This window comes from Sarcophilus harrisii, chromosome 4 (assembly GCF_902635505.1).
Source record: "Sarcophilus harrisii chromosome 4, mSarHar1.11, whole genome shotgun sequence".
In the NCBI taxonomy this organism is placed as follows: domain Eukaryota; kingdom Metazoa; phylum Chordata; class Mammalia; order Dasyuromorphia; family Dasyuridae; genus Sarcophilus; species Sarcophilus harrisii.
Genome location: NC_045429.1, coordinates 354,622,859 through 354,650,511, shown reverse-complemented (window position 1 = coordinate 354,650,511; position 27,653 = coordinate 354,622,859). Strand labels below are relative to the sequence as shown.

At 40.2% G+C, this 27,653-nt stretch overlaps 1 protein-coding gene across 6 annotated transcripts in view; it reads right to left on the bottom strand.

Annotated features, from left to right (window-relative positions):
• Positions 1–449: 449 nt before the first annotated feature.
• The window catches only part of TADA2A (transcriptional adaptor 2A), a 77,235-nt gene continuing 50,031 nt past the window's right edge, over positions 450–27,653 (bottom strand). For 2 of the 6 annotated variants that reach the window (XM_012548104.3, XM_031966559.1), the window contains exons 11-17: positions 26,775–26,885; positions 25,432–25,503; positions 24,048–24,180; positions 23,175–23,218; positions 22,467–22,520; positions 18,625–18,698; positions 14,203–16,735 (exon numbers count right to left, since the gene is read on the bottom strand). In XM_012548104.3, the coding sequence (XP_012403558.1) occupies positions 16,550–16,735; positions 18,625–18,698; positions 22,467–22,520; positions 23,175–23,218; positions 24,048–24,180; positions 25,432–25,503; positions 26,775–26,885 (674 nt within the window). In that variant the 3' untranslated portion in view covers positions 14,203–16,549. Of the gene's footprint in view, positions 3,368–14,202; positions 16,736–18,624; positions 18,699–22,466; positions 22,521–23,174; positions 23,219–24,047; positions 24,181–25,431; positions 25,504–26,774; positions 26,886–27,653 lie in introns of those variants that run through there. The other 4 variants (XM_023502180.2, XM_023502181.2, XM_031966560.1 and 1 more) reach the window with 4 other exon arrangements.

Sequence of the window (27,653 nt, the reverse complement as noted above, 5' to 3'; positions counted from 1 at the left end):
GTGCTTTAATCTAAATACAAAAACTAAAGGCCTCAGTTGAACCAGATTGGGCCAGGAGCATAAAGTGCTGAGGATCCAGGAGCTCAGGAATCTAGGCAACCATTGCAGCCAGTACAGCAGTGATGCCCTTAGTAGCAAGAGTCTGGGAGTCCAGCCCTCAGAAGCAGCAGCAAAGTCAGCTTTAGATATGAACTTGTTAGGACCAGTATTACCTAGAACTGAGATAAATGATCAGCCTGCCTGGCCACAGCTACTGGGGGACATTCACTGATGAGAGAGGAAACAGATATAACCTATCTAGGGTCCTCAAACTATTTAAATAGGGGGCCAGTTCACTGTCCCTCAGACTGTTGGAGGGCCGAACTATAGTAAAAATAAAAACTTTGTTTTGTGGTCCTTTAAATAAAGAAACTTCATAGCCCTGGATGAGGGAGATCATCGTCCTCAGCTGCCACATCTGGCCCATGGACCGTAATTTGAGGACCCCTGCCGGCTAACCCCTTGTGTTGGAGAGCATCAGAGAACTGCATGCTCCTTGGTTGGATCTAAATGGATTGGTTCCAGCCACACACATTTTCTATATGTGAGCCTCTCTACTTGGGACCTCAGCATGATGTACCTGAATGTACCTGCGGGAAGAATGCACCCATTTATGGTAAAGGCATTTAGTTGCTTCCTTTTTGACTCTGCCAAAACATTTCTTTCAGCTGATAACTGAAAGGAAAACACATTGGTGGGGGCTAGTAAGCAACACTGTTAGACGTACAGAATGACAGAATACTCTGAACCTGAAGTCGTCATCTTCTGAAGAATCTGTCCTGCAATTTGGGGAGGGGAGGAGACGGTTAAAAATAACCAAATGCAGAGAGAATTATTAGGGCTCTATTGTAACAGTTCAGGCTTAAGGTAATGGGGGATGGAACCATGGCTTTCTAAAGTGATCTATATTTACTTAGCCACTACCTAAGGAGCAAAATATCAATAATTGAGGAAGTAGTAAAATCTAAATTAAGACAGTGAGAGAACCCGAATATTTTTGCAATAAATATTTATTTAGACTCACAGGGCCTTCTTTTGCACATTTTGATCAGACTAAGGATGTTTGCTTTTTCAGTCTGCCCTGATGGGCTAATGGGCTTCTAGGCTTCTCCAGAGAATCTCCACCCTTCCAGAAACCCCAGGTTATACAGCTCCCATTCCCTCCTGGCAGCCGACCCATGTTGCCACATGTGCCGGAATCCAGCAGCCTTGCCTAAGAGCTCTTTCTCTCTCTTCTAGTTTCCATGGAGACGCAACAGTTTACTTTTTCCCCAACTGTAAGCCATGGTTATTTTTGAAACACAAAACTCTGAGCCAGGTCACAGCTGGGATCTGGATGATGCAATGACGTTCATATCCACCCTTTTCTCCCACAGACTCTTCCTTTCTGCAGTCAGGGATGAGGGTGGGCGGAAGAGGGAAGCAGGCACTTCTCAGAGATTTTTCACTCTTGTGTAATTCTTCCTCATAAAGTTAAAGCCATGCCCTATAGTACCTTCTGATAGTTGAAGCTATGAGTAAATACCTGAATGGTATTTACCATTCCATATCCATGGTCCCAGGATCATAAGTCTAGAGGTGGAGAGGCCCCTGACAGGCCATTGAGTTCAACTCTTTCATTTCACAGACCAGGAAACTGAGACCAAATGAGGTGAATTACTTTGCCCAGGGAAGCACAGCTACCTTAGGATCTGAGATCTTCCTGACTCCAAGTTGCACATCATATTGCTGTAAAGACTCAGATTGACTCAATGGGGTTACTTCTCAGTGGCTGGGTTTTTGGAAAATATGCTTTGGTCGATTCCAATAGACTTGTGATGAAGAGAGCCATCTGCATCCAGAGAGAGAACTGTGGCATCTGAATGTGGATCACAGTGCAGTATTTTCACCTATTTATTGTTGTTTGCTTGCTTGTTTCTTTCTCATTTTTCCCCCTTTTATCTTATTTTTCTTGTGCAGCATGATGTGCTCACACTGGAAATTGTAATTTTTAGCCAGACAGTTCCCCCAAATTAGAAGACAAAATAAGGAGGTCTGACTGGTTGTAACGGTTCACATTGGCATAAGGGTTTAAAGTTTGCAAAATACTTTTCCACATATCTTATCTCTGGATCTTTACAACAGCCTGGGTAAGATAAAGTGCTATTAACTATTATTGCTATTAACCATTTTGCAAATGAGCTAAGATTCAGAGAGATTGAATAATTTATCCAGGGTCACACAGCTAATCTCTGAAGATGCATTTGAACTATCTTTCTATGTCCAAGTCTATTCCACCCAGCTGCCTCTGTACATTTAAGAAATTCTCTTTCTAAATCTTTAAATCCCTGAAGTCTCCAGACTGGAAATGCCTGGAATGGAAAGGCCTAGGCAAAGGAAGTGGGAAGGGAGGAAGGTGGACTCGAACTTGCTTATTGGGTAACACAATCTTAGGAGGGGATGTTAAATAAGGGATTCACAAGTTCCATTTCAATGTCTGCTGACACTAGAAGGGAAAATTCCAAAGAAATAGTTGTCTGAAGCTTAATGGAAGACAACTAAAGCTCCAATCCCCTGATATAATTTAAGAATAAGGGAATATAAATTGGCAGAATTGCTGTTGGAGGAGGAGGAAAATGGGGAGGAGGAGGAGGAGGAGGAGGAAGAAGAAGAAAAGGAGAAGAAGGAGGAGAGGAGGGATGCATTAGAGGTGTCAGGAGTTAGCGCTTAGCTGTCAGTTCCCTCCCTGAAGAAGGGTGTTAAGATGACAGCATTTTTAGCATCTTTGTTTGGATGAGTTAGGGCTTAGGAAGGAAGACAATTCTGAGTCTTTCTTTCTTTGCCTTTCTCCCCAGTGGGTGCCAGGTGTGTTTCCATATTCCCAAAGGCATCCTGGAAGCTTTCTGCTTAGTAAAACTTGTGGTCCCCCCAGGTCAAAGCTGAATGAGAAAATTATTGGTTGGGTAAAACAAGGAGATTAATCCAGCCCAGTGAATAGTTTGGGACCACAGAAATCCATCCCTTGAGCTCTGGTGCAGAAAACAGCCATCACACACAATCAACCAGCTGTAAAACAAAAGCAAGGAAGTTCTTGCTGCCCCGAGCCCTCCCTAGGGTTTTCCCGGATGAGGGAGATGAGGCACACACACACACTAGAAGCACCATTTTGGAAGCAGCACAGATTTCTATATTCTCACACAGCCTTCAGCCTGTGATTCTTAAGCTTTTCAATTGTACCTACTCACCTGGCACTATCTGCATTCATCCCCTTTCTTCCTAAGCCAGGATTGCAGCAGGAAGGATCTCTGCAAGAGTGATAGGTTCGTAGACTTAGAAATGGAAGGTGACCCTGTGAAGTAATAGGTGATTAAACTGAGGCTTGGAGAAATGAAATGACAAGGTCGCCTTGGCCAAGCTGGAACTAGAGCCCGGGTCCTGGCACTTCACTGTATCTTACTGCCTCCCATGACAAGTGAGCCAAAATGACATGGGAGGATTTTTTTTTTTTAATGTCAACTTCAGTGGACTGAGCTATCAGCCTTTTCCAAATGTAGCCACTTCGCATTTACAAGTTTAGTAAGTGGCTCAAAAGGCAGTTAACACCCTCTCCATAAAAATGACTGACATTTAGATAGCACCTGAAGATTTTCAAAGCACTTTACATATATTATCTTATTTGATGCCATGAAGTAGGCTCTATTATTATCTCCATTTTAAATATACTTAGACCATGATAGGTTATAACCTGTCCAGGATTGGAGCAGGAAGATTTGAACCCAAGACTTCCTGATTCCTGATTTAGCTTTCTAGTTATTACCCATACTATTATGGTAATGGTCAAAAAAAAAAAAAAAAAGTAGACCAAGAATCCCTCTGCCCACAAAGAGCACTGGGGATACAAAGAAGGCAAACAATATCCCTGTCACTTGACTCTTTTCAGCAATGAGGTGATTCAGGTCAATTCCAATAGACTTGTGACAGGGGAAAGCCATCTGCATTCAGAGAGGGGACTGAATGTGGATCATGACGTAGTATTTTCACCATTTTTGCTGTTTGCTTGCTTTTTTCCTCTCATTGTTTCCTTTTTTATCTTATTTTTCTTATGCATCATGATAAATGTGGAAATATGTTTAAAAGAATTGTTTAACCTATATCAATTACTTGCTGTCTAGGGGAAAGAGTTAGGAGAAAGAGAGAGAGAAATTTAGAACACAAGGTTTTACAAGAGTGAATACTAAAAACTATCTTTGCATGTACTTTTGAAATAAAAAAAAAACTATTATCAAAAATTTCTTTTAAAAAATTCATTCCTGTCCTCAAGGAGCTCACAGCTTAATGGAGGAGATGAGTTAAGTTTTGCTTTCCTTCCCTCCTCTTGGTTTTTTTGCTCTTTTGGGAAAAGTTGAAACTCATGGTTAAACACTAGTCCAGTGGAATCTAAGAGCTGGTCCCAGGCTCAAGAAAACATGGTTTTACGTCCAGCCTATGACACATTCTGCCAGAGGATTCCAGGCAAGTCAGACCCCAAACCTCTCAGTGCTCCAAGCAAGTCTCTTGGACTATAAATTGCAAAGAAAGTATAAACCTCCAGAGTGAAGCAATTTTCTCACAAAATCTTTTAACAATAACAGAAAGATAGAATTTGCATTATGGCTTATTATAGTTTACAATAAAGTATTTATGGGGCAGCTATGTGGCCCAGTGGACAGTGCACTAGTCCTGGAGTCAGGAGGATCCAAGTTCAAATCCACCCTCAGACAAAACTAGCTGTATGATTCTGGGCAACTGACTTGACAAACAAAACAAAAAAGCCCCCTAAAGTATTTGCTATATGCTTTCTCATTCAGACTTCACTATAATCTTGTGAGGCTGGTACAATTATGATCCTCATTTAAGAGGAAACGGGCAGAGATGAAGTGATATGCCCTTGGTTACACACCTAATTAGTATCTAAAGTCACAGTTGAACTTGGGGCTTCCTGACTCCTACTCTAGCATTCTATCCAGTGTACTACCTGGCTGTTTGTCAATGTGGATGAAATTATAGGTTAACCTAAAAAACAAAAACAAAAACAAAAAGACCCTGCAGATTCTTAGTTATGCACCTATTCTCTCCTCAAAGACAGCATGATGACAAAACAAATCCCACATTCTGCAGACACCTTCAGGCAACTGCTTAGAAATAGCTACTAGAGAACACAAGTATTTCTATTTAATTTTTACTCCCAAAGAGTATCAATTCGGGGGTAATCCTGATGAAGGAGATTCCTTTCATTCCTTTGTCATACCTACTATTATTATGAAACTAAAGGGAATGTTCTTCCTGAGCCAGAATTGCCTGGGAGACCCTTTCACAAATTTCTTAAATCTTAAACGTGGAAAGAGGTCATCTTTAGAGGCAGTCTAATCCAGCTGGCAACCCCCTCCCTCTATGTTATTGTTCTTCATTATTTTTTAGTTGTGGATGACTCATCTTGGGAAAGATACTGGAGTGGTTTGACATTTCCTTCTCCAGCACATTTGACAGATGAGGAAACTGAGGCAAACAGGGTGAAGTGACTTGCCCAGAGTCACATAGTTACTGATTGTCTCAGACCAGATTTGAATTTAGGAAGATGAGTCTTCCTTACTCCAGGCCCAGCACTCTATCCATTATGGCTCCTAGCTGTCCCCCTCTCCCTCTATACTTGGTAACAAGGGTTGCTTGTCAACACCTATTATGTGCCAGGCACAGTGCTGAGCAAGTGGGGGTCCAAAGAAAGGCAATCAAGAGTCTCTGCCTTCACTGACACTTCCATTTCAGTGGGAGAGACAACATGTAAAGGAAATAAGTTACATATAGAATAGAGAAATTATTTTAGAAAGTGACACTTGAAAAAAAGCTACTCTTGAGTTGGACCTTGAAAGAAAGTCAAGAATTCTAAATCAAAGATGAAGGAATGAGGACATTTCCAGGCCTGAGAGGCAGCCAGTACAAAGACCCTGAAATAGGAAATGGGATACCCAGTGTGAGGAAGCCCTGGGTCTATTCAATTGGATCACAGAGTGTATAAAGGGGAATAAAAATATATGAAGCCTAGAAAGGCAGGAAAAGGTCAAGTTTTGAAAGAAAATGGCATTCTCTCACTGGACTAAAGGGGATCTCTTCTAGCTGAGGAAAAAAAGACAGCTGCCTGGATAGTAACTGAGAGAAAAGCCAGGCATTCAGAACAATTATCGAAGAAAACATTGGATCCTAAAGGCAACACTTTTCGCTACTATGCTACTAGAAACTTCTTATAACTGTACTAATTTCTTCATTAGATCTACAAAACTCAATCTGGTTCCTAGGCTTCCAAAATGTCCCACTTCCTTTGGGTTCAAATTGGGGTAAAGGTGGGTTCTTCTTCTTAGGTCGCTTCACAGAGCAGTTTATTCCCAGGAGGGCTGGCTTTACAAAAAGAACATTTTGAAATTCTAGACTTAGTTGCAGGACAGAACTAAGAGATGCCATGGAAATATACTTGGGAGTAGATACAGAAATACTCTAGAAGGCTATTTGGGAACAAAAACAAACTGCCTCAAATATGGTAGAAAGTCATTTTTCAAGGTGAATATATGAAATAGAGAGTTTCTGACTAACGAAGTCATTTGACATTTTCACTGACTAGTTATAATTCCCTTGATGCATTTTTTCCTAAAACTAGGTTAATTTAACAAGTGGTATTTTGTTGTTGGGAGGCACAGTGATACAATGCTGGATTCAGAAGCAGGGATCTAAATTTGAATTCTCCCTCTGTGAGATGCACACAATCTCCTTTACCTTACTGGTTCTGCTTCTTCATCTTTAAAATGAGTGTGGTTCTATGATCTTTCTACTTCTATGATCCTAGGATGTCTTTGAAATTCTGATTTTATTTAAATCTGTCTCCATTTTTTTCTGTGTGTGTGTATTGTGTTTAAATTTATTAATTTTCAACATTTACTGTTATTGCATTTTGATTTTCTTTTATTCTTCCTCTTCCTCCCTTATCCCCTCCCCAAGAGGGGAATAATCTGATAAAGGTTATACATGTATAATTACATTAAACATATTTCCACATTAGTCATGTGAAAAAAAGAAACAGAATTAAAAGGAAAAACAAGGGGAAAAAAGTGAAAATAGTATACTTCGATCTGCATTCAGACTCCATAATTCTCTCTGAATATGGATAGCATTTTCCTCTTTTCATCTTTTTTTCTAGCTAACTATCAATGCATGCTGATAATTTATTAAATCAACAGGAAGCTCACTGCTCTCACTAAGGAGTCCCAGGCATTAGGATTCAGAGAATTCAGAGGAAAGAAAGAATAGTGAACAAAAATGTTTAATTATTTTTTAATAGCATTTCCCTCCCATTGCATGTCGACAATTTTTACCATTCATCTTTATAAGATTTTGAGTTCTAAATATTTCTCCCTCCCTCCTTGCCTGCCTTCCCCTCTTCCTAAAATGGTAGGCAATTTGATATAGTGTTATACATGTGTTACCATATAAAACATTCTCATATAAGTCACAATTATGAAAAAGAAAAAAAACCATGAAAAATAAAATAAGTGAAAAAAGTACCCTTTTTATGATATAAAAAGTATCCAGAGTCCATCAGTTCTTTACCTGGATGTGGATAGTATTTTCCTCTGCAAGCCCTTTACACTTAGATCATCAAGGTGCTAAGAAGAGCTAAATCATTCATAGTAAATCATCCCACCATGTTGTTGCTGCTGATACTGTCTACAATGTTTTCCTGGTTTTGTTCATTTCACTTTGCATCAGTTCATACAACTCTATGTTTTTCTGAAATCTGCCTGTTCATCATTTCTTATTGCGCAATAGTATTCTATTACATTCATATACCACAATTTGTTCAACCATTCCCCAATTATGAGCATCTTTCAATTTTCAATATCTTGCCACTATGGAAAGGGCTACTATATATGTTTTTGCACAGATGGACCCTTTTCCCTATTATGTGTTCTCTTTAAGATACAGACCTAGTATTGATATTGCTGATCAAAGGATATACCCTCTGGGTTTAGTTTGAAATTGCTCTCCAAAATGCTTAGTGTCCCAATTTTCCCACATCCTCTCCAATATTTAACATTTTCCTTTTTTGTCATATTAACCAATATGATAGGTGTGAGGCAATATCATAGAGTTGTTTTAATTTGCATTTCTTTAATCAAAAGTAATGTAGAGTGCTTCTTTGTACGCCTATAGATAGCTTAAAGTTCTTCATCTGAAAACTTCCTGTTTATATCCTTTGACCATTTGTCAATTGGGGAATGAGTTTGATCCTTTTAAGTTTGACTCAGTTCTCTATAGATTTGAGAAGTGACCCCTATGTCGGAAACACTTGCTATAAAGATTGTTATCCAGCTTTATGCTTTCTAATCTTGGTTGCATCAGTTTTGTTTGTGCAAAAACTATTTAATTTAATCAAAATTATCTATTTTACATTTCATAATACCCTCTATCTCATTTGGTCATGAACCATTTTTTTCTTGTGAGGCAATTGAGGTTAAGTGACTTGCTCAGAGTTACATAGCTAGTAAATATTGTCTGAGGGTGGATTTGAACTCAGGTTCCCCTGACTCCATGGGCCAGTACTCTATCTACTATGCCATCTAGCTGCCTCCTTCTCTCTCCTTCCCCCCTGACTAAACTTAAAGAATTTGGATACTGTATCACTTGAGATATATATGTATATTTAGTATTGATATTACTTCATTGTCTATGGTATCTTTTAGCAAGATGTAGTTTCCTTGTTTTTCTCTTTTAATTAGGCCTATTTTTGCTTTTGCTTTATCTGAAATCAGATTTTTTTTAACTTCAGCTGAGCTATAACAGATTCCATTCTAGCCCCTTATTTTACTCTGTGTGTGTGTGTGTGTGTCTGCTTCAAGTGTTTCTTATAAATAACATACTGTAGAATTCTGGTTTTTGAGCCATTCTGTAATCCACTTTTGTTTTATGGCTGAGTTCATACCATTCACCTTTACAGTTATTAATATTCATATATTTCCCTGTATCCCATTTTTCCTCTCTCCTTAACAGTATTTTGTTTCTATTTATCACCTCCCCTGATCTGCTCTTTTTCTTTCAGTCCCTCCTTCCCTTTATTTAATCTCCCCTCCTAAACTTTCCTGTTGGGTGACACAGGTTTTCATATTCAACTGATTATGTATTTTATTCCCTCTTTGAGTTAGTACTGATGAGAGTAAGATCCAAGAGATGCCTGTGATCCACTCTCCCATCTTTTCTTCCTCTAATAGGTTTTTTTGTACCTCTTCATGTGAAATAATTTACCCCATTCTACCTTTCCCTTCCTTCTGAATATTTTTTTTGTCATTTTCTCAAATTCACCTTATACCCCTACCTATCATGTATATTCTTTCTACCTATATTGTAAGTATCATCTTCTCACATATGGATGTAAACAGTTCAACTCCATTGAGTCCCTAAAAAAAAGGGACTCTCTTTTTAAGAGTTCTCTTGGGTGTTGATTGGAGATAATATTTTTGTTCAGTTGTAGTCTTCCCCTTGTGAGAGCTTGAAATCCTTCTATTTCACTGAATGATCATTATTTCCTTTGAAGTATTAAATTTAATTGTTCTGGGTAGTTATCCAGATTCTTATTAGATCCTTTGCCTTCTGAAATATCATTTTCCTTAATCTCTGATCCTTCAAAGTTGCAGCTGCTAAGTCCTATATAATCCTAATTGTGCCTCCCCAATATTTGAATGGTTTCTTTCTGGCCACTTGATGTACTTTTTCCTTGACTTTACAATTCTGTAATTTGGCTATAATGTTTCTTAGAGTTTTTGTTTTGAGATCTCTTTCCTGAAGTGATTAGTAGATTCTTTCAATGCCAATTTTGCCCTTTAATTTGAGGATATCACGATCGTTTTCCTTGACAATTTCTTGAAAGAGGTTGTCCAGGTCCTGTTTTTGATTTTAGCTTTCAAATAGTCCAGTGATTCTGACATTAACTCTCCTGGGTCTATTTTCCAGGTCAATTATTTTTCCAATGAGGTATTTTATTTTCTTCCATTTTTTCATCCTTGTGAATTTATTTGAAGATTGATTCTTGATGTTACAGTCACTGACTTCTAACTGCCCAATTCTAACTTTGAAGATGTTTTCCTCAGTTATCTTTTGTACTTTCTTTTTCATTTGACCAATTCTGCTTTTTAAGCAATTTTCTTTTTCAAACTGTTGACTTTTCTCCATGATTTTATTGTATCATTCTTCTTTCTTTTCTCAGGTTTTCTTGTATTCACTTATATAATTTTTAATCTCTCTTTTGAGCCTCTTCCATTTTTTTTTTTTTGAGTTTGACGCTACTTCTTGTTTTACTTTGGGGGTTGTTACTAACCTCTTCCGAGTTTGTGTCTCAATCTTCCCTGTCACCATAATAGCTTTCTATGATCAGATTCTTTTTTTGTTGTTTTTTGCTGATCTTTATTTTTGGCCTTTTTCCTTTTAAATTTGAGCTCAGCTCCTAGGGTGGAAGAGGGACTGTCTCAGCCTTCTTGTGCCAGGCACTGCAGACCCTGGCTGTTTACCTGATGCTGGACTGATGTTTCCCTCAAGCCCACAGCAGACCCTTGTATCTGGTGCTGGCTGAGGCGATAGGGAAGTTGGAGGCTGTAGCAGTCTGGCAGTTTACCTGGTACTAAGCCTAGCATATGCTAAGGCCAGTGGGGTGTTTCTGCATTTCCCCAGCACTGAAGTCTGGCCACTGGATTGCCTGTTTCCCCAGGGCTATGTTGAAGCACATGACGGTTCTCAGAGTTCAGAATGCCCATTCCCCTGGTTATGCTGAGGCATGTAGGGGGATAGGTGATGGTGTTTACCTGTTCCATAGCACTGGAGCTCCCACTGCTTTGCTGAAGTGGGGTTGCTACTGGCTTGCTGGGATGCTTCCTTGTAGATTCTCTTTCACCTGAGACAAACCTTTTTTTTTTTTTTTTTTTTTTTTTTTACCAATCTTCCAAATTTCTTGGGCTAGAAGACTGTTTCATCCCACCTTTGTGCTGGTTCTGATGTTCTAGGATTTGTTTGGAGGTGACTATGGAGGAAATCCCATGATTTATTGCTTACATCATCATCTTGCCTCCAATTGTCCAATTGTTTAGGACCCCATTTGGAGTATTCTGGGCAAGGATATTGGAGTGGTGTGCCACTTCCTTTTCTGGCTCATTTTACAGATGAAGAAACTGAGGAAAACGAGTTAAGTGACTTGCCCTTGATAACACACCTAACAAAGTGTCTAAAACCAGATTGGAACTCACGAAGAGAAGTCTGGCTTCAGGCATGGCACTGTATCCCTTGAACCATCCAGCTACCCCCCCCCCCCAAAAAAAAAAATAGGGCTGGGAATTGGGATCTGGGAAAAGGGCCAAGAAAATGGATAGCTAAATTTTTTAATTTGAGGGGTTCTATGAGCAGGCTTAAAACCAAAACAAGAATGATTAAGATTAGACATATATTAAGAATTTTATTTTATTAAAAATCTCAAAGCAGTTGATTGAGTTACAGAAGAAGGCTAAAGAATCTCCCTCTTTAACTCTTTGAGATTAAGAGGGAACTACAGCAGAACAGGTTGGGTTACCAGATGGTAAGTGTGGGAAAAAGGGATTTTAGATGCTTTTTGGTGGATCCTCCTAGCTCTAGATTTACAGGACAGAATCAAGTGACATAAAGATAGTCTTCACTAGGTAACAACAATGTGGGAGGAAATGGTATGTAAAAGATGGTCACAACAGACGCAGATAATTGCTTTTTTACTGCTAAATATGCAGAATGGTAACAACTCAGTGGTTCTGTAAAGACCCGTTTTTCATCAGAGCTGGCCAAATATGGTGGTTCTCAATTCTACCCAAAAGAGGGACCTTGGCACTTCCTAAAACAGCTCCTCAAGCAGCCTTTTTCACTCTAATTAGTTGTTTCAACCTTTCCACTTCTCTTCTTATAACTGTACTAATTTCTTATCAGATCTACAAAATCCAATCTGGTTTAAAGGCTTCCAGATTATCCCGCTTCTCTCCCACTCATAAGTATCCCAGCTGCCCTTTCTGTTCTAACCAAACAAATTACTAGGCACTTCTCTCCCTCCCACTGCTGCCTCCACATCTTCCACCCACTGTCTAAAAATGTCTTCCCACTTCCATCTGCCAAGCCATCCCTCTTTTCTCATTCCCATTATTTCAAAATCCACCTCCTCCAGGGAGCCTTCCTCAGTTGATAGAATAGGATAGAATAAGAATAGCAGAACTCCATTCTCTAATCAAAACTGATGGGATGGATTGCAAATTAAACTTGAAATCAGGGAAAATGTCCCCTGCCCCCAACACACACACACACACACACACACCTACACACACACACACACACGAGAATCCCTGGGATTCTATTTCAATAGAATGTTCTTTTTCCAAAGACAAAGAAGATCCTGCAGGGTCAATCAGTAATCTGATGGAGAGGCAACTGTAGAATGGTACAAAGAACAGTGTTTGGATGGATAGGTGGATAAAAAAGCATTTTAGGCATTTACTATATGCCAGGTACTGGGGCAAGTGATGAAGCAAATATAGATAAGCAAAGGTAATCTTGCCTCTGTAAGGAACTTACGATTTAAGGTTAAGATCTAAGGTCTAAGCACAATGCCTAGCACATAGTAAGTGCTCAATAAATGTTGGTTTAAAAAAAAAAAAAAAAAAGAGCTGGGAACATGGTAGGATGATGTGGAAATTGCCAAGAAGGAATGTGAGAGTGAAAGTTCACCTATCAGAATCCACAGCCCCATGGGAAAAGTAAAAGATTTGTGGGAGGGATGAGGAAGGCAGCAAGGGTGGAGGCAACATGGATGTATGTACGAATACATCCATCCATACCAATGTGTGATGTATCTAAGTTTAGAGAAGGTAGACTATGAGTTTTGGGGGGAAGGAAAGGAAAATCTCTGCAGAAAAAGGAACGTTCAAGGACAAAGAAACCGAACTATAGTGTCGTATAAACAGAGACAGCTCCTCAGCAGCATGACAGGCCTATTGACTATCTTGAAGGAGGTCAGCATTATTAAGAAACTTTCTTCCTCCTGGAATATTTGACAAGAGTAAACATTTCATTGTTACAACCTGATCTTTGGAATCTCCATAGTCCCCAAGATTAACCCTTCTGACCCCAACCTTAACAAATTCCCCCTCTGAATCATCTGCATCCTTTCCCTGTTGCTCAACTTCCCAAATAAGGAAAGTGTATGAGCAGCCTCTCAGTCACCTTCTTTGGCTTCCTGAAATGTCACCTCAGACTGTGTAAAAACCCCACATCTATATGCATCTTTTCTTGTTCTATAGAGTTGCTGTTGATCCCATCAGCTGAGGCTAATTAAAATTTTTCTCTTCCAAGATTTACTGCCCTGCAGTCAAACTGACAAAAGATAGGAGCTCCAATTTGGAATTATGCTCAAAAAGTTAACAAACTGTGATCCAGCAGTGTTTCTATTGGGCTTACATCCTAAAGAGATCTTAAAGAAGGGAAAGGGACCTGTATGTGCAAAAATGTTTGTGACAGCCCTTTTTGCAGTGGCCAGAAACTAGAAACTGAGTGGATGCCCATCAATTGGAGAATGGCTGAATAAATTATAGTATATGAATATTATGGAATATTATTGTTCGGTAAGAAAAGACCAGCAGAAGGATTTTAGAAAGGCCTGGAGAGACTTACATGAACTGATGCTGAATGAGATGAGCAGGACCAGAAGATCATTATTTACTTCAACAACAATACTATATGAATATCAATTCTGATGGACGTAGCCAGCTTCAGCAATGAGATGAATCAAATCAGTTCCAATAGAGCAGTAACGAACTGAACCAGCTACACCCAGCGAAAGAACTCTGGGAGATGACTATGAACCACTACATAGAATTCCCAATCCCTCTATATGTCCGCCTGCATTTTTGATTTCCTTCACAGGCTAATAGTAAGCCTATTTCAAACTCCAATTCTTTTTTATACAGCAAAATAACTGTTAAGACATATATGCTTTAACATACTTAACATGTGTTGGTTAACCTGCCATCAGGGGGAGAGGAATGGGAAAAGAGGGGAAAAATTGGAATAAAAGGTTTGGCAATTGTCAATGCTGTAAAATTACCTATGCATATAACTTGTAAATAAAAAGCTATAATAAAATTAAAAAAAAAAATAGGAGCTCCAGGAGGATCTTAGGAGTTTGAGGAATTCCCCAATGTGAGTCCTTCCTGGAGTCTGAGGACCTTCCCAAATGAGTCTCATCTCCAAATTATATTCACTATGTCCCAAATCCACATAAATCCCATGTCTACTTACTTCATTGTATTCCTGTTGATGTGAGCTTTCCCTCTACATTTTTTGCTGACCTTGCTCCTATGAGGTTGTATTTACAATGGATATTAATTTTCTTGACTCATTTTAGGACAATGGAAAGAGCACCAGTATCACCTCTGCCATCTTGCCACCTGTGTCACTCTAAAGCTTTCTGAGATTCCATTTCTTTATAAAAATGAGGGAAAATGAGAGCCCTTCCAGTTTTGAGTTTGATCCTATGAAATAATATTCAAAATGCTATTCAGAGTAGAGATTGTTTCTTCCTTCCTTTTTCTCTTTTCCTTCATTTTGACTGATTTATTTTGCATTTATATGTCTTGTGCTGAACCTGACACATAGTTCATTGCCTATAAAGTAACAAAATCAACTGGGATTCTTTCCAGTCATACTAGGATTCTCCAGAAGCTTCCTCCAACTCTACTTCCATCTTTAAAGAGTTCTCTATTTTAATTCATTTGCTAGGAGGTTCTCTTTCCATTCTTTCCATCTCTTGAGGAAATGGGATCCATCTGCTCAGTTTACAAACCCCTCAGAAGCCAAAAGGTCTGAGCCTTACTCAGAATCCAAGGAGTCCAAGGCTGCTTTCAGGAGAAGCTTGGATGGCAAACAGAAGTTTGAATTTCAGTAACAAAGGGTTTGGCCCAACCAAAGTTGCTGCCTGGCGCAATGTTTCCAGGAAGGGAGGGCTGTAGAGCAGGCAGCCTGATTCTGTGAATTGACTGGGAAGGCAGACTGAGACCTCAGTTTCAGGTTTGGTCAAACTTCCCATCCTTAGACCTGCAAAGGGACATATTTGAACTGGCCACTGTTCACTGTTGCATATGCTCTGGTTTTCTTCCTTTTTCAGCTACTATATTTGTATACCCATAAAAGTTTGGAATAGTGGACCATGCTAGGCTTGGAGTCAGGAGGACTTGGTTCCTGGCCAGTCTTCAACATCCTAGCAGTGTGATTTACCCAAATCACTTAACCTCTTGTTGCCCCAGCAAACTTTCTAAGACAATAAATTAATAATCAGTTGCAGATTTGCATTTGTGAAGCGAGTTTCTACACTAGGAATTCCCTACATGGATAAAATTATAGATCCAGCCTCCCTAACAAAAAATAAAATAAAGTAGCACACTTCTTGCCTTTCGTCCCTGAGATCTAAGGTTCAAATCTCACAAATCAGGAACATCATTTCCATCCATCAGGGTCCTCAGGTCCCAGGGTGAGATAGGCAGAGAAATCTAGGTAGGTCCTGTTATAGGGTATTCATTCCCTTGAGGGGTGGCACCAAGTTTTAATTCATATCCTCCAGAGATTAGCACATTAGTGAGTTCTTAATAAAGGCTTGTTGACTGACTGATAGTTGGGAGGGGAAGAGAGTTTAAGGGGGAAGAGCCAGTGCCCGGCTCAGAGCTCTTCAACTGCACCAGCATTTGACACACCCACAAATTAAATAGGAAAACATTTTAATCCATTAGTTCTAAAAATAACAGAGACAGCTTCCAGCCGGTGGGCGCCACACTCTGCCACAGACTGATTAGAGAGCTAGCTTGACTGCAGTAAGTACCAGGCTAAAACCAGTTGATTGGAAGACACAGTTCAAGACAAAAACGACACAGACACAGGGAGACTGGCAGTCCCTCTCTCACCAGGATCAAGGGAGCTTCCAGTTGTTGGCTTAAAAAAATAAACTTAGAAGGGTCAAGTTTCCTCATAATCTCTAAAAACATTTCCTTGTCTTCAAGGCACTACCCTCTCTGACTGTAAGGTATTCAAAAAGCTTATGTCTCAGCTACCAAGCTAATGAGCTGGGCCCCTGCGCCCCTGGACTTCTGGGCCCCTGGGTCTGGTGCTAGTTTGACTAGCACTGCCATGCAAGGTCCTATGATTCTCATTTTAGTCACCAAGAGGCATAAGGAATAGATGCCCACTCATGTTAAGTAACAGCTTGGCTGGCACACAACTCTGTAGCGGAATACTGATGATGACGATGGGAGCCTTCTAAAGCAGGGTGGGGGAGAGAAAGTAGACACTCTGATACAAAACTGACAAAATGCCCACGTCCCCAACACAACTCGCTGGAATTCCCTCGGCCATCCTTCCATCGACCACATTCCAAGCACCTGTGATCTGGTCCCAGGCCCTGCAGGCCTCATGCTTTGGTGATGTACCCTTCTCGAATGAGGAAGTCATAGATTTTCCGGGTCTTGTTCACGTCTATCTTGATGAGAGCTCTAGCCTGTGCCAGTCTCAAGCTGCCCTGTTTGTTGCACTCGTTCACTAGAGCTGATTTGTATTCTAAATAGGCTCCAGGGACCAACCTCACCATCTGACAGAGCTGGAAGACATGGCAAATTTAATAAACATTAACATCTGTCACTCTCATCATTTTACCCAACAGGTATCACCAAAAAGACAGAGAGTGACTTCATCCCATTGGTATTTCCACAGGAGCCACGGGCTGGCTGAGCTACATTCCACCAAGGGCTTCTCCTTTAGAACAAGCCCTAAGGGGAGAGAGCGACCTGGGAGAGAAAGCCAGGGCAGGATGCTCAGAGAGCTCAGGAAGGAGGCTGGCTCTCGGCCCGGTGCTGATTGGAGGAGACCCAAGTGTTCCTGGGGAGGTAGGAGACCTCTCTCTCCCTAAGGAGATAACAAGCTCCATTCACACTCATCTCTCAGGGCATATGGCCAAATGTGGCAGTGAGGAGGGAAAAGGTACTCTGATTTCCAAAGCCAAGATGCTTTTTAAAGTCTCAACCAAAAGAAAAAACTCGACAATCTCTTGCTTTGGGGCAAAAATTCCCGTCACCAGGGGTTATGGGGAAGGAGGGGCGGAGTGTTAACAAATACTATGAGAAAGCAGCAGGGGCTCCAATAAATATAGCAATACAGACCTATGTCAGTGCACTGGCCTGCCTAATTTGAACTCCCTAGTCATTCTGCATTGAAATTAATCTGGTCTGGGCTCCTCAAACCAGAGTCAGCTAAAACCTTAAACTGTTTCCACTATCCCTAGCAGGGACAAAAAGTAAAACAAAACAATCCAAAACCTCAAACATCAATCAAACAAATATTTTTTTAATTTCTTACTATGAGTTAGGCATTGTGCTAGGTGCTGGGAATATAAAGGAATTTTATGAGAACATCACTCATCCCCCATACCCCCCTGTCCCCAGCTCCTTCTAATCTGGCCTGGAATAAAATAGGTCTCTCACTTGTGTAGGAAGTTTGATTTTGATTGGTAGTTTAAAGACCAGACTAGATCCTCTGAACATGAGCATGCAAACTCACTGCAAGTAAAAACTGCTTCTTCCTTTGTCTAGCACAGTACTAGGCACATAAATATTTGCTGATTGATCAATTAAACATTCCTCACCCTCAACCCCACCCATTACTCCAGTAGAACTCAAGCTCTAGAAGAGCAAAGAATGCTTCATTTCTATCTCAGGTATCCACAGTACCTAGCACAATGCCTGGCACATAGTAAGTACTTAATATAGAATTGAATTAGCAACCCAGATATTTATTATTAATATCTATCACTCAGGTTAGGTGAGAGAAGGGTTAACCCTTAGGGAAATCCTCAAGGAACTTTAAGAGAATATTGAAAAACACAAAAGGAATTGTAGCTTTGACAGAGCTTTTGACAGTGAATCATTTTTGGAAACAGCCAAAAGAGCAATCAAATAAAATGGTAAATAAAATGGGCAATTAAAATGAGCTATATTATTTTTAAATCAAAACATACAAAATGGCATGATCATAACTTAAACTGATTTTCCTAAGTGACTCCAAGTATCTGCATTTAAGCAACTTAAAAAAAAGGTATTGCAACTAAGTTCACCCTAGAATAAGCTTACCACCTTTCTGGAGGGCTTCTTTTAAAGAACAATACTTATTTAGATGTGAAAGTTCTGTTCTGCTGGGGGGGTTTTTAATCAGTCACAGTACTTTCTAATTTTGTGTTACCAAAGAAATGGAGTATCCTTCTTCTACTCTTGCAAATATCAAGAGTCAGAGGGAAGATTATCTTAGAGGCCTGGACATGTATTCTTGCATTCTTCTCTGCCTGGAAACACCAAGAAGCCCAGACAGCCCTCTGCCTCCCATTTCTCCCTGGCTGGGTCACGGCTCTGCTATGTCCAGCCCTGAATTCAGCAATTAGGACAAATTAATTCAGTGAGAAACCAGCCCCAGTACTGTGGATCTTGCTCCTTTTGTTACCTCTTTTTCCTTCTCATTTAGCTTCTCGGTGCCTGGGAGGCCAGTGAGATTCAAGGGAGGTGCACTCCGTCTACCTATAGTCAATGAAACAAACAGACACTCAGTAAGCCTAGCAGTTGCACAGGGGCACATGCAACACGTCTGGGGACCACAAGAGCACAATGAAAAGAAAGATAAATTTGGAGGCAGAGGACATGGGTTCCAATCCCAGGTGGCTCTGCTACTTTTAGCTTTGGGTACGTCTAAGAGCCTTTTAAATGAAAAGGTTGAAATAGATGACATATAAGGAAGGACCTTTCTGATTCTTAATCAACCAATTAATAATATTAAGGACCAATTAAATGCCAGCTAGCCACTGTGCTAAGGATTGGGGAGACAGAGACAAAAATGAAACATTCCTTGTTCTCAAGGAATCTATATATGTATGACTCCATACAAAATAAAGACAGGATGGTTCTGAAGGATGGCACTGGCAGCTAGAGAAAGAATAAGAAAAAGCTTTATGTGGGAGGTAGTGATTGAAGGGAGAGTTGAAGCAAACAAAGGAGTCTAATAGGTGGAGATGATGTAGTTAGACTGGCAAAGAAAATATTGGTATCTATCTAGAGACTGTTGGGCCTGGACCCTTGGGCCTCTGTCAGCAAAGGTGCTATATACATAATGCTTTGGGCATGGTAGCCAGAAGACCAAAGATGGAACTAAGACAGTTCCATCCCTCCTGGGCACCCCCTTGTCCCCGTCCCAAACATACATACAGACACTTCATGAAATTCACACAATAATAAGGAAAGGGAGCAGCCAGGTGAGGCCCCCACAGCCTCCTACTTTAAAAGGATTCACTTGAGGAAAGATTATTTTCTATTCACCTTATTCAAATACCCCAGTTAAACACTGTCAATTCCCATCTTAAGCTAAAATAATCAGTTCTAATACTTAGGGGCTGGATGTCTGGGTAAGTCATTTTTTACTACAGCAGCTTCTATCAATGAAGCAGGAAATCCCATCTATCATTTTTAGAACAAACTTTATTGAACTGTTGTTTTTTTAATCCACTTTCATTTCCAAATAGCACCATGCCCCTGCCTAGTAGGCTATTTCTTGGAAATGTAGAATAAGAGAAAAAAAAGTTGAGCAAAACTAACCAACCTATCAACAGAGTTTGCCACTCTATACAGTGTTCCATATCCATAGTCTCCCACCGCTGCAAAGGGAAGGAAATGTGGTTTTTGTTTTTTGTTTTTTCTTGGATCAGACCTGTTTTTCACTGTCATGAATGCCCAGTAAGAAACTTCCCTTTAACAAGGCAGAATTTGTATTTCTTTAGTAACTTCTTGAATCCTGGGAGCACTGGGAGGCTAAGTGATTTGTCCATGGTCACCCAGCCATAATGTGTCAGACTCAGGCCTTGAACCTGGGTTTTCCTGACTCCAAAGCCAGGTCTTGATCCACCACTCTCCAGTATTTTCCCTCTTTCTTCACTAGGACTGAGTCTAGTCAGTATAATTAAGCAACATTCAGATTTTGGATTTCTGTTCTTTCCCTTTGCATGGTTGTTGTCGTCACTAAATATCTTGTTTTCCTGATTCTCCATACTTTACTCTGAATTTTTCCCAATCATCACTTCTCAAGGCACAGTAAAGTCTGTTATGATTTATTTACCCATTTCCCAGCTCATGAATACCCTGTTTCCAATTTTTTGCTGCCACCAAAAATGTTGAAGAGCAGTCTCCTTAACCCAGCTGGAAAACTTAAGAACCAGTCCTTCTTGGCTGCCACCTCTAAAATGCCAGGCTGAAAGAGACATTGGTTCCCCCACACAAGCTTGCCAACTAGCTGACCTGCAGGACAGGGCTAAAAGGGTAATTATCCAGACACTATTTGACTTTAGATCAAAGGGAGACTGTTTGGTTTTCTTATTTACTATATGAGGGAATATCTGCTCTTTCTATACCTGCCCTGTTTACCTGAGAGATTCAGGTAATGAGGCACTCATGATATAGGATATAGCCTGGGATTACCTCAAATACCGGAGTAGAGAATCAGAACAGCAGATCCCTGGGAAAAATGCTGTCCTAAATAAGGCTTTTCATCTGAATCTGGAATTTTGATTCAAGAACAGAGGAGAGTAGAGGGTAGGGGACAAGGGGACAAGAAGTCTGTTTAACCTCTGAGGCAAAAAGACTTTAACAAAGGCCAGTCTGTTAGAAAACAGGCCCTTCTGTAATATAATCAGAAAGGATGAGGGCCTCTTTCCAGCCAAAAGGCCTAACCAAACATGGTCTGGAGAAAAGACAACCATTAGAGGGTGACCACCAAAAGAGGGCTGAAGTCTAGGATATCAGGTTTAAGGAGACAGAGAACAATACAGAAAGGGCAGAGGAAAAAGGGTTCAAAAGTCTATAAAGCACAAAGTACTGAGTCTAGCCCAGCAAGCCTCAGGGCATAACTGAGAGAGTTAAAAAACTAAGGTCAAATTTAGGGAATCAGGGCTTCAAGATTTAGGCCCAAATTAGCCAGTCTGAGGTAGATGTCTTGCTTAAGATTTTTTTTTCCAGTTTCTAGCAAATAAGCAACCTAGATCTAACTGGTTAAGCAATTCCATAAAATGTTGGCTTTTTCTGTTTTATTATTGAAAAAATAAAAAAGCAATTAAAAGAAAATAGATCTGTAGAAAATTTAGTGCAAGACATGAGAGTAAAACTGGAATATGTTCAACAAATAGATGAAAGGAAATAACAGAAAAAAAATTTCTCTCTCCTAGCAGTGGAATGTCCTCTGAGCAGTTCATTTAAATCAAAGAGGGCTTGAAAGGTCCTTTTATGACTTAGGTCATGTCACTTAATCTACTTGAGCCTCAGTCTCTTCATTTGTAAAATGAAAGGGCTGGAGACCTGATGGCTTCCGAAGCCCTTTCCAGCTCTAGAACTATAATCCTATGACTAATTGTGAATGAGATGGCAATAGCTTCTCTTTCAAGTCTTCAAAATGCTAAAAAAGTTTAGGGTGAAATATATATATATATATATATGAATATTATATGTATGTAGAGAATATTCATAGTAGTACCTTTTATGGTAGCAAAAAACTGGAAACGAAGTGGGTGGCTCATCGCCTGGGGAATGGTTCAACAAACCAAGGTCTATGAATATGAATGTCTGGGATAACAACTAAAGAATTCAGAGAATCATGAGAAGACCTGTAAGAACTGATACAGAATAAAGCAAGAAGAACCAAGAGAACAATACTGCAGTAATACAAATAAAAATGACACTGAAAAGCAGCCAGACTCTCATTGATTTTAATGATCCAATCTAGTCTAGGAGATAGAAGATGAACATTTTTTTCTCCTTTAGAAAGAGAGACAAAAGGGAACCAGAACTATATGATGTTCTATATACTATCAAATATGGTGACTGGGTTGATTGGTTTTTCTTAATTTTTTTTTCTTTTTCACTAGGGAGGGTTTTATAGAAAGTAGGCATATTTGGAAATGTCCATAGTATCAGAAACAAAAGCCACCACTAAGTCTTAGAATGGAATTTCTCAGTGTTTAAATCCCCCTATGGGGAAATCCCACCATGAAGTTGTCTGTCCTGGTTAACTAAGAAAACAATTACTCCACTCCATGCAACCAAGTGGAATAGAGATAGAATTATGTTTTTAAAAAAAAAAAAAAAAAAAAGGAAGAAGCACTATCATCTTTTATATCTTCTAACCAGTATTTGATATAATACCAGACATCATAGATAAAGTATGCTGGGTTCACTCTCCAGGCTGTCCCATACTGAAGAGGGAAAACACAAGAAATGCACACACACTACATTTATGAAGTATTACATCACCCTTGGGTTTCTGGGAAGGGACATTCTTCTTGGTTGGCATATAGGCTGTATCACCTACAATTAAGAGGCAGTGTGGTGTAATGGCTAGAGCACTGGACTTGGGAGCCAGAAGACCTGGCTTCTAGTCCTGGCTCTGTTATATACTAGTTGAATGACCTTCAGCAAGTCACAACCTCTTTGAACCTGTTTCTTCATCTGCAGAACGGGAATGATAATATTTTCACTCTCTACCTCCCCAGGGTTGCATGAGGATCTAGAAAGTTAATGTTTTATGTCAAGTATTCTGTCTCCCAGAAAGTGCTCTACATATTTTTATTACTGCTACATATCTAGATGGGATAATTCCCACACTTTGCAGCAATAACTATGGTTAACAACTACGAGTAAACAAATTATACTAAAGAAAGTGTCAACTGGAAAACAAACAAATAGAAAACCCCCACCTGCAGGTCTTCCCTCCCCAGTCTCAACATAGTTGGAAGAGGAAAGGAAAAGGAAACTCTATGAATCTGATGACAAGAACCAAGGAAATACAGTAGTATTTGGATACATGGGTCACACTAGAACACGCAGACTCTGGCCATAGCCCAGAAGATATCCTGAGTTGATGCTATTCCTGCCACTCTGGATCTCAGGGATGAAATAGTAATCCTAAGGACAGACAGGCAATCAAATTTTCATAGTCACTCCAGTGTGAGACATAATTACCTGAATTTGAAGACACTGGAACTGAAGGATTCAAGCCTGAATCGCTATAATGAAGAAGAAAAATTTGAGCTTATGTTATATCACATCAAGAAGGCAATGGTCACAAAAATGGCCCTTGGGAGTCTTCTGCTATTCCAATGATCACAACAAACTCTTATTTTCTAATCATTATTTTGAATGACCACAATGAAGCTGGGCCCAGGATCCCTTAGAGGCACATGACTACATTTATTCATGAAGCAGGAAAACTCTCCTGGGGGAAATAATGGCCTGGACTGGCTGGAACTGTGTAAGGGCAGGGTACACCATCCTCAACTGAAGTCTTAAGACATCACTGGGATGGGAGGGAATATCTTTTTACATTTTAATAGAATCAAAATGATCAAGCAGAATAAGAGGACAGTCATATTTCCTCAAATTAGGAATAAATCACTGTTCCTATGATGGGCTATTTGAGAAAATTCTTAGGGCAGAGGGGTGAGAGTCAGCCTGGTGTGGTGGGAAGACCACTGCCTCTAAAGTGGGGGACCTGGATCCACTGTGTGACCTCAGGCCAGTCACTGCATCCTGTTAGGCCTCAGCTTCCTGAGAGGGTTAGGATAATCACTAAGGGAGGCAGTGGGCACAGGGGGAAAAGAGGTAGATTTGAAGTCAAGAGGCCTGGGTTCAAATCCTCCCCCAGATGCTAATTAGTTATGTGGCCTTTGGGCAAACCCCTAATTTCCTTATCTGTAAAAAGTGGGTATTGGACTAATGGCCCCAGGATCCCTTTTAGCCCAAAGTCTGCGATCCCATGACGTCTCCCCACTCTAAATCCTATGACACTGGGCTCTACAGGCCCCAAATTCCCTCAGCTGTGGACTATGGCCATACATGTCAGCTTGCCGACGGAGCCACTGTTGGCAGGCGCTGCTGTCCTGAATGTACTGCAGGACCTCCGACAACATGGTGCGCTTCAGGCGCTCCTCCTCTCGGGTCTTCTTGAGATGATCATAGGCTCTGGCACCTGAAGAAGAGGCCAAGATCATGAAGTCCCTACCCACCCGGCAGGGCTGCCTCGGCCCTCTGCCCAACCTCGGTCCTGGCTGAGCTGCTGCTGCCACTTTCTTTAACAAAATTATTTATTGAACTGGAGGAAAATCTAAAATTTTTCTTGCCACGGGATGAAGACTGTACAACTTCCCCAAAGCATAGGCTATTTTGAAACTGCCCAGAGGGTTTTCCTTTTCACTGTGTATTAGAATCTCTGATATGCAAAGACACCCAAAGTCTGATCCTATTCCTCCAGGGCTACAGCATCAGAAATACCTGGGGAAGGGGGAAGGGAGGAGGAAGGACAGCTTTTAAGGACTAGAGAGATAACAGGGAGGAAAAGGGAAGAGGAGGCACTGATCTGGTCAAAGATCTTGCCTTCCTCTTTTGTTTGTTTTCCTAATGCTCCCCAACCTTTCCTGCTCCAAATAAACTTAACTGAAGGCACCTCAGATTCTTGAAAAACTTGTTGAATGGGGAAGGACCAGATTCTCCATCTCTGAAATAAAGAAGATACAAGCTGGAACCTAGTACCTGATAATCTGTATCAAAAATTAAGAGCTTAAGCATAGGCTCAGGTCTTAAAGGAGAACCCTGGCTCTAGAACTGGTGAGGTTCTTGACCTTGTTTGGGCCCTGGATCCCTTTGAGAGAAGTCTGGTGAACCTATAGACCCCAGAATCAGGTTTCTAAATGCATAAAATAATATGCATGGGATTAAAAGCAAAACAAGTAGTTTTAAAATAATTATCAAAATATTTAAAACAGCAAGTTCACAAACTCCAAATTAAGAACCTCTGTTCTACATACATTCTCTCTTTTTTCTCTGATGACATCTTCCATCCTGAAGGACATACATGACTATTCAAGTACAGACCTATGTCAGGAAGTTTTAATCTATGGTTTATGAACTTGTTTTTTGTTTTTTTAAAAAAAAATATTCTGATAACTATATTTCAATAGAATTGATTCACTTTGTAATCTTATGTAGCTTATATTTTGCACTTAAAGACAATATTGTGATGAGGCATTCTTGGGTTTTATCAGACTGCTCTAGGATTTAATGACCCAAATGAAGGTTAAGAACTTCTAATTGATTGAGGCTGCACAGGAAAAGAAGGAACTCAATCTGTACCAGTAAATCTTGAAATAACGCAAATCTGCTCCAGATCCTGGACAACACCAAATCTGAAATGGGGGCACAGGGGTCAACCTGAGTTACTTACTACAAAAATTGGTGATTCCAGCTGTCCTGTACTCCTGAAGCCGCTTGATTTCCCTTCGAAGCTCAAATTCTACTGTCTCCCCCCCAAAAAAAAGAATGAAAAAGGACAAATAATAGAAAGATAAAATGATAAGTCGGCAAACAGTTCCACTGGCATTCCCACAAGTGAGTCATTCTATCATACCATAAGAGCAGGTTGGGGAAATTCTATTTTGGGAGGCTTATTTTTAAACTCCAGCTTTAACCAGAAGCTGATAAAAAACCATTACAGATGTTTTCCAGCTGTTGTGTCTAGATGCTTACAGGACTGTTGTCTCCAAGGGAGCTGAGAGTTAACTGGCTTCAACTAACTCTCCTGAAAAAACAAAATCCACTTCTGAAAAGTTCAGGTCCAGAAGACCAAATCCTTTCACCCATGAGGTCTGTCTCTGAGAAGAGTTGTTGTATCCCTTCTTCAGGGAAAGCACAAAGGCCCCAGATAGTATTTCTTTGCAGTTTTTCTCATAGAGGGACAAAAGAGCAGTTTGTTTTCCACAAATCCAAGGTTTTTGTCTACCCTGAAGAGACAGATTAAGTTGCATAGGTTGGAATGTTAAGCAATGGAGCACTCTAAGCCTGGAAGGATTTAGTTCTGTCAAAGAAATGGCTCAGTCAATTGGGAGGGCCCCATTCCTGAGGAATAACATAGGAATAGGGTTAGTCCAAGCTGGGGTAGGAAGTGAAGAATCACTTCTCAGGACAAACCACACATGGACAGAGAGCCAAAAAGGACCACAAAATTGGTTCAGACTGATGCACACAATTCTCATGCAAGCAAATATTTAAGTGATGAGACACTGGATAAATATGTTGGTAAGGTGCCTTCCCAAAATCCACTTCTTGGTAATTTTGGGCAGGGTAGTAACCATGTACACAGAGCCCACAGTTAAGGCTATACATTTGAGTAATCCAGTCTGTGGTAGTTTAGTCTGCATCTCACTGCCCAGGTTACCTGGGGCTTTAGGTGATGGTGGAAATCAAGTAAGGGAAGCTGTTTTCTCAGAAACTTTATATAAAGAGAAGTGAATACTGGTAATGCCATCCGGATGATTCATTAAGTCTCAGTGCCACTGAAACACCTTGTGCTTCCCCAGAGAAGTCACTTAGAAAGAAGCTTCTCATTACTCACTCTTCTTCCACCCCCAGAGCTATAAAATTATCTCTAGGGTCATAATAGAAGACCTAAGACAGAAATACCCTCCTATTAAATAAAAGTATATGTTAACAACAGTCTAGAGTGTCTCTCCACTTTATGCAAACACACACACACATATTCACAAATATTGAAGTTCATTGGTTCCCTACATGCATAACTTTCAATGAATTTGTCATGTTCAACTGGTCCCACAATCCTTGCAAACCGCCGCATTGTCTCATAAAGATCTTGGACCTCTTTGGGATAACGCCGTTCCATCACTACAAGAAATAACAAAACATGACCATTGATACCATAATGAAAGGAAAGAGGTCCCTAGGTTATCTATTTCCCAAGAGGGAAGGTGGAGGGAAAAACAGCAAAAATAATTCATTAAGCACATCCTATGAATCAGGTACTGTGCAAAGTGCTTTACAAATATTATCTCATTTAAGGGAAGGGAACAGTTTCAAACTACACGTGACATAATTTGTTCATGAACAGGAAGCAAACAGGAAAAACTAAGAATACAAAACATTAATTATAATAAGAACAGTCAGCTTATAACTACCACACATTGATATTATCACAGGAGAGCATCTCCACAGAGCACCAAAATGACTGAATAGACCTTGTGTGTCCTGGTCAGAGGAACATACTAATGGGAGATACAATTGAGGGGTGACACCTGGCTTGGCTGAGTCACACTTTTTGATGATATATGTTATATGATGCATTGGACCCACCCAAATTCATAGCTTTGTTTACTTCTCCAGAAAATCCAATAGCCAAGCTAAAAATGTTGTCTTATCTCTGACACACACATCCCCATATTAAATTATGTCTTTCTATGTGCCCTAAGTAAGGGCCACACTTCTTCATTGTATACATAGAGCATTTTGAACCCTGATGATAAAGGTGTGGAACTTGGCAGTTACAACCATTAAGAATGACATTTGCCGCCTCATCCTTCAGGCAGGCCAGGCCCCCATCCACAGCAGTCAAAGCCAACAGCTTTACAAGTCACTTTCTTTTCAAGTGTGTGAAGC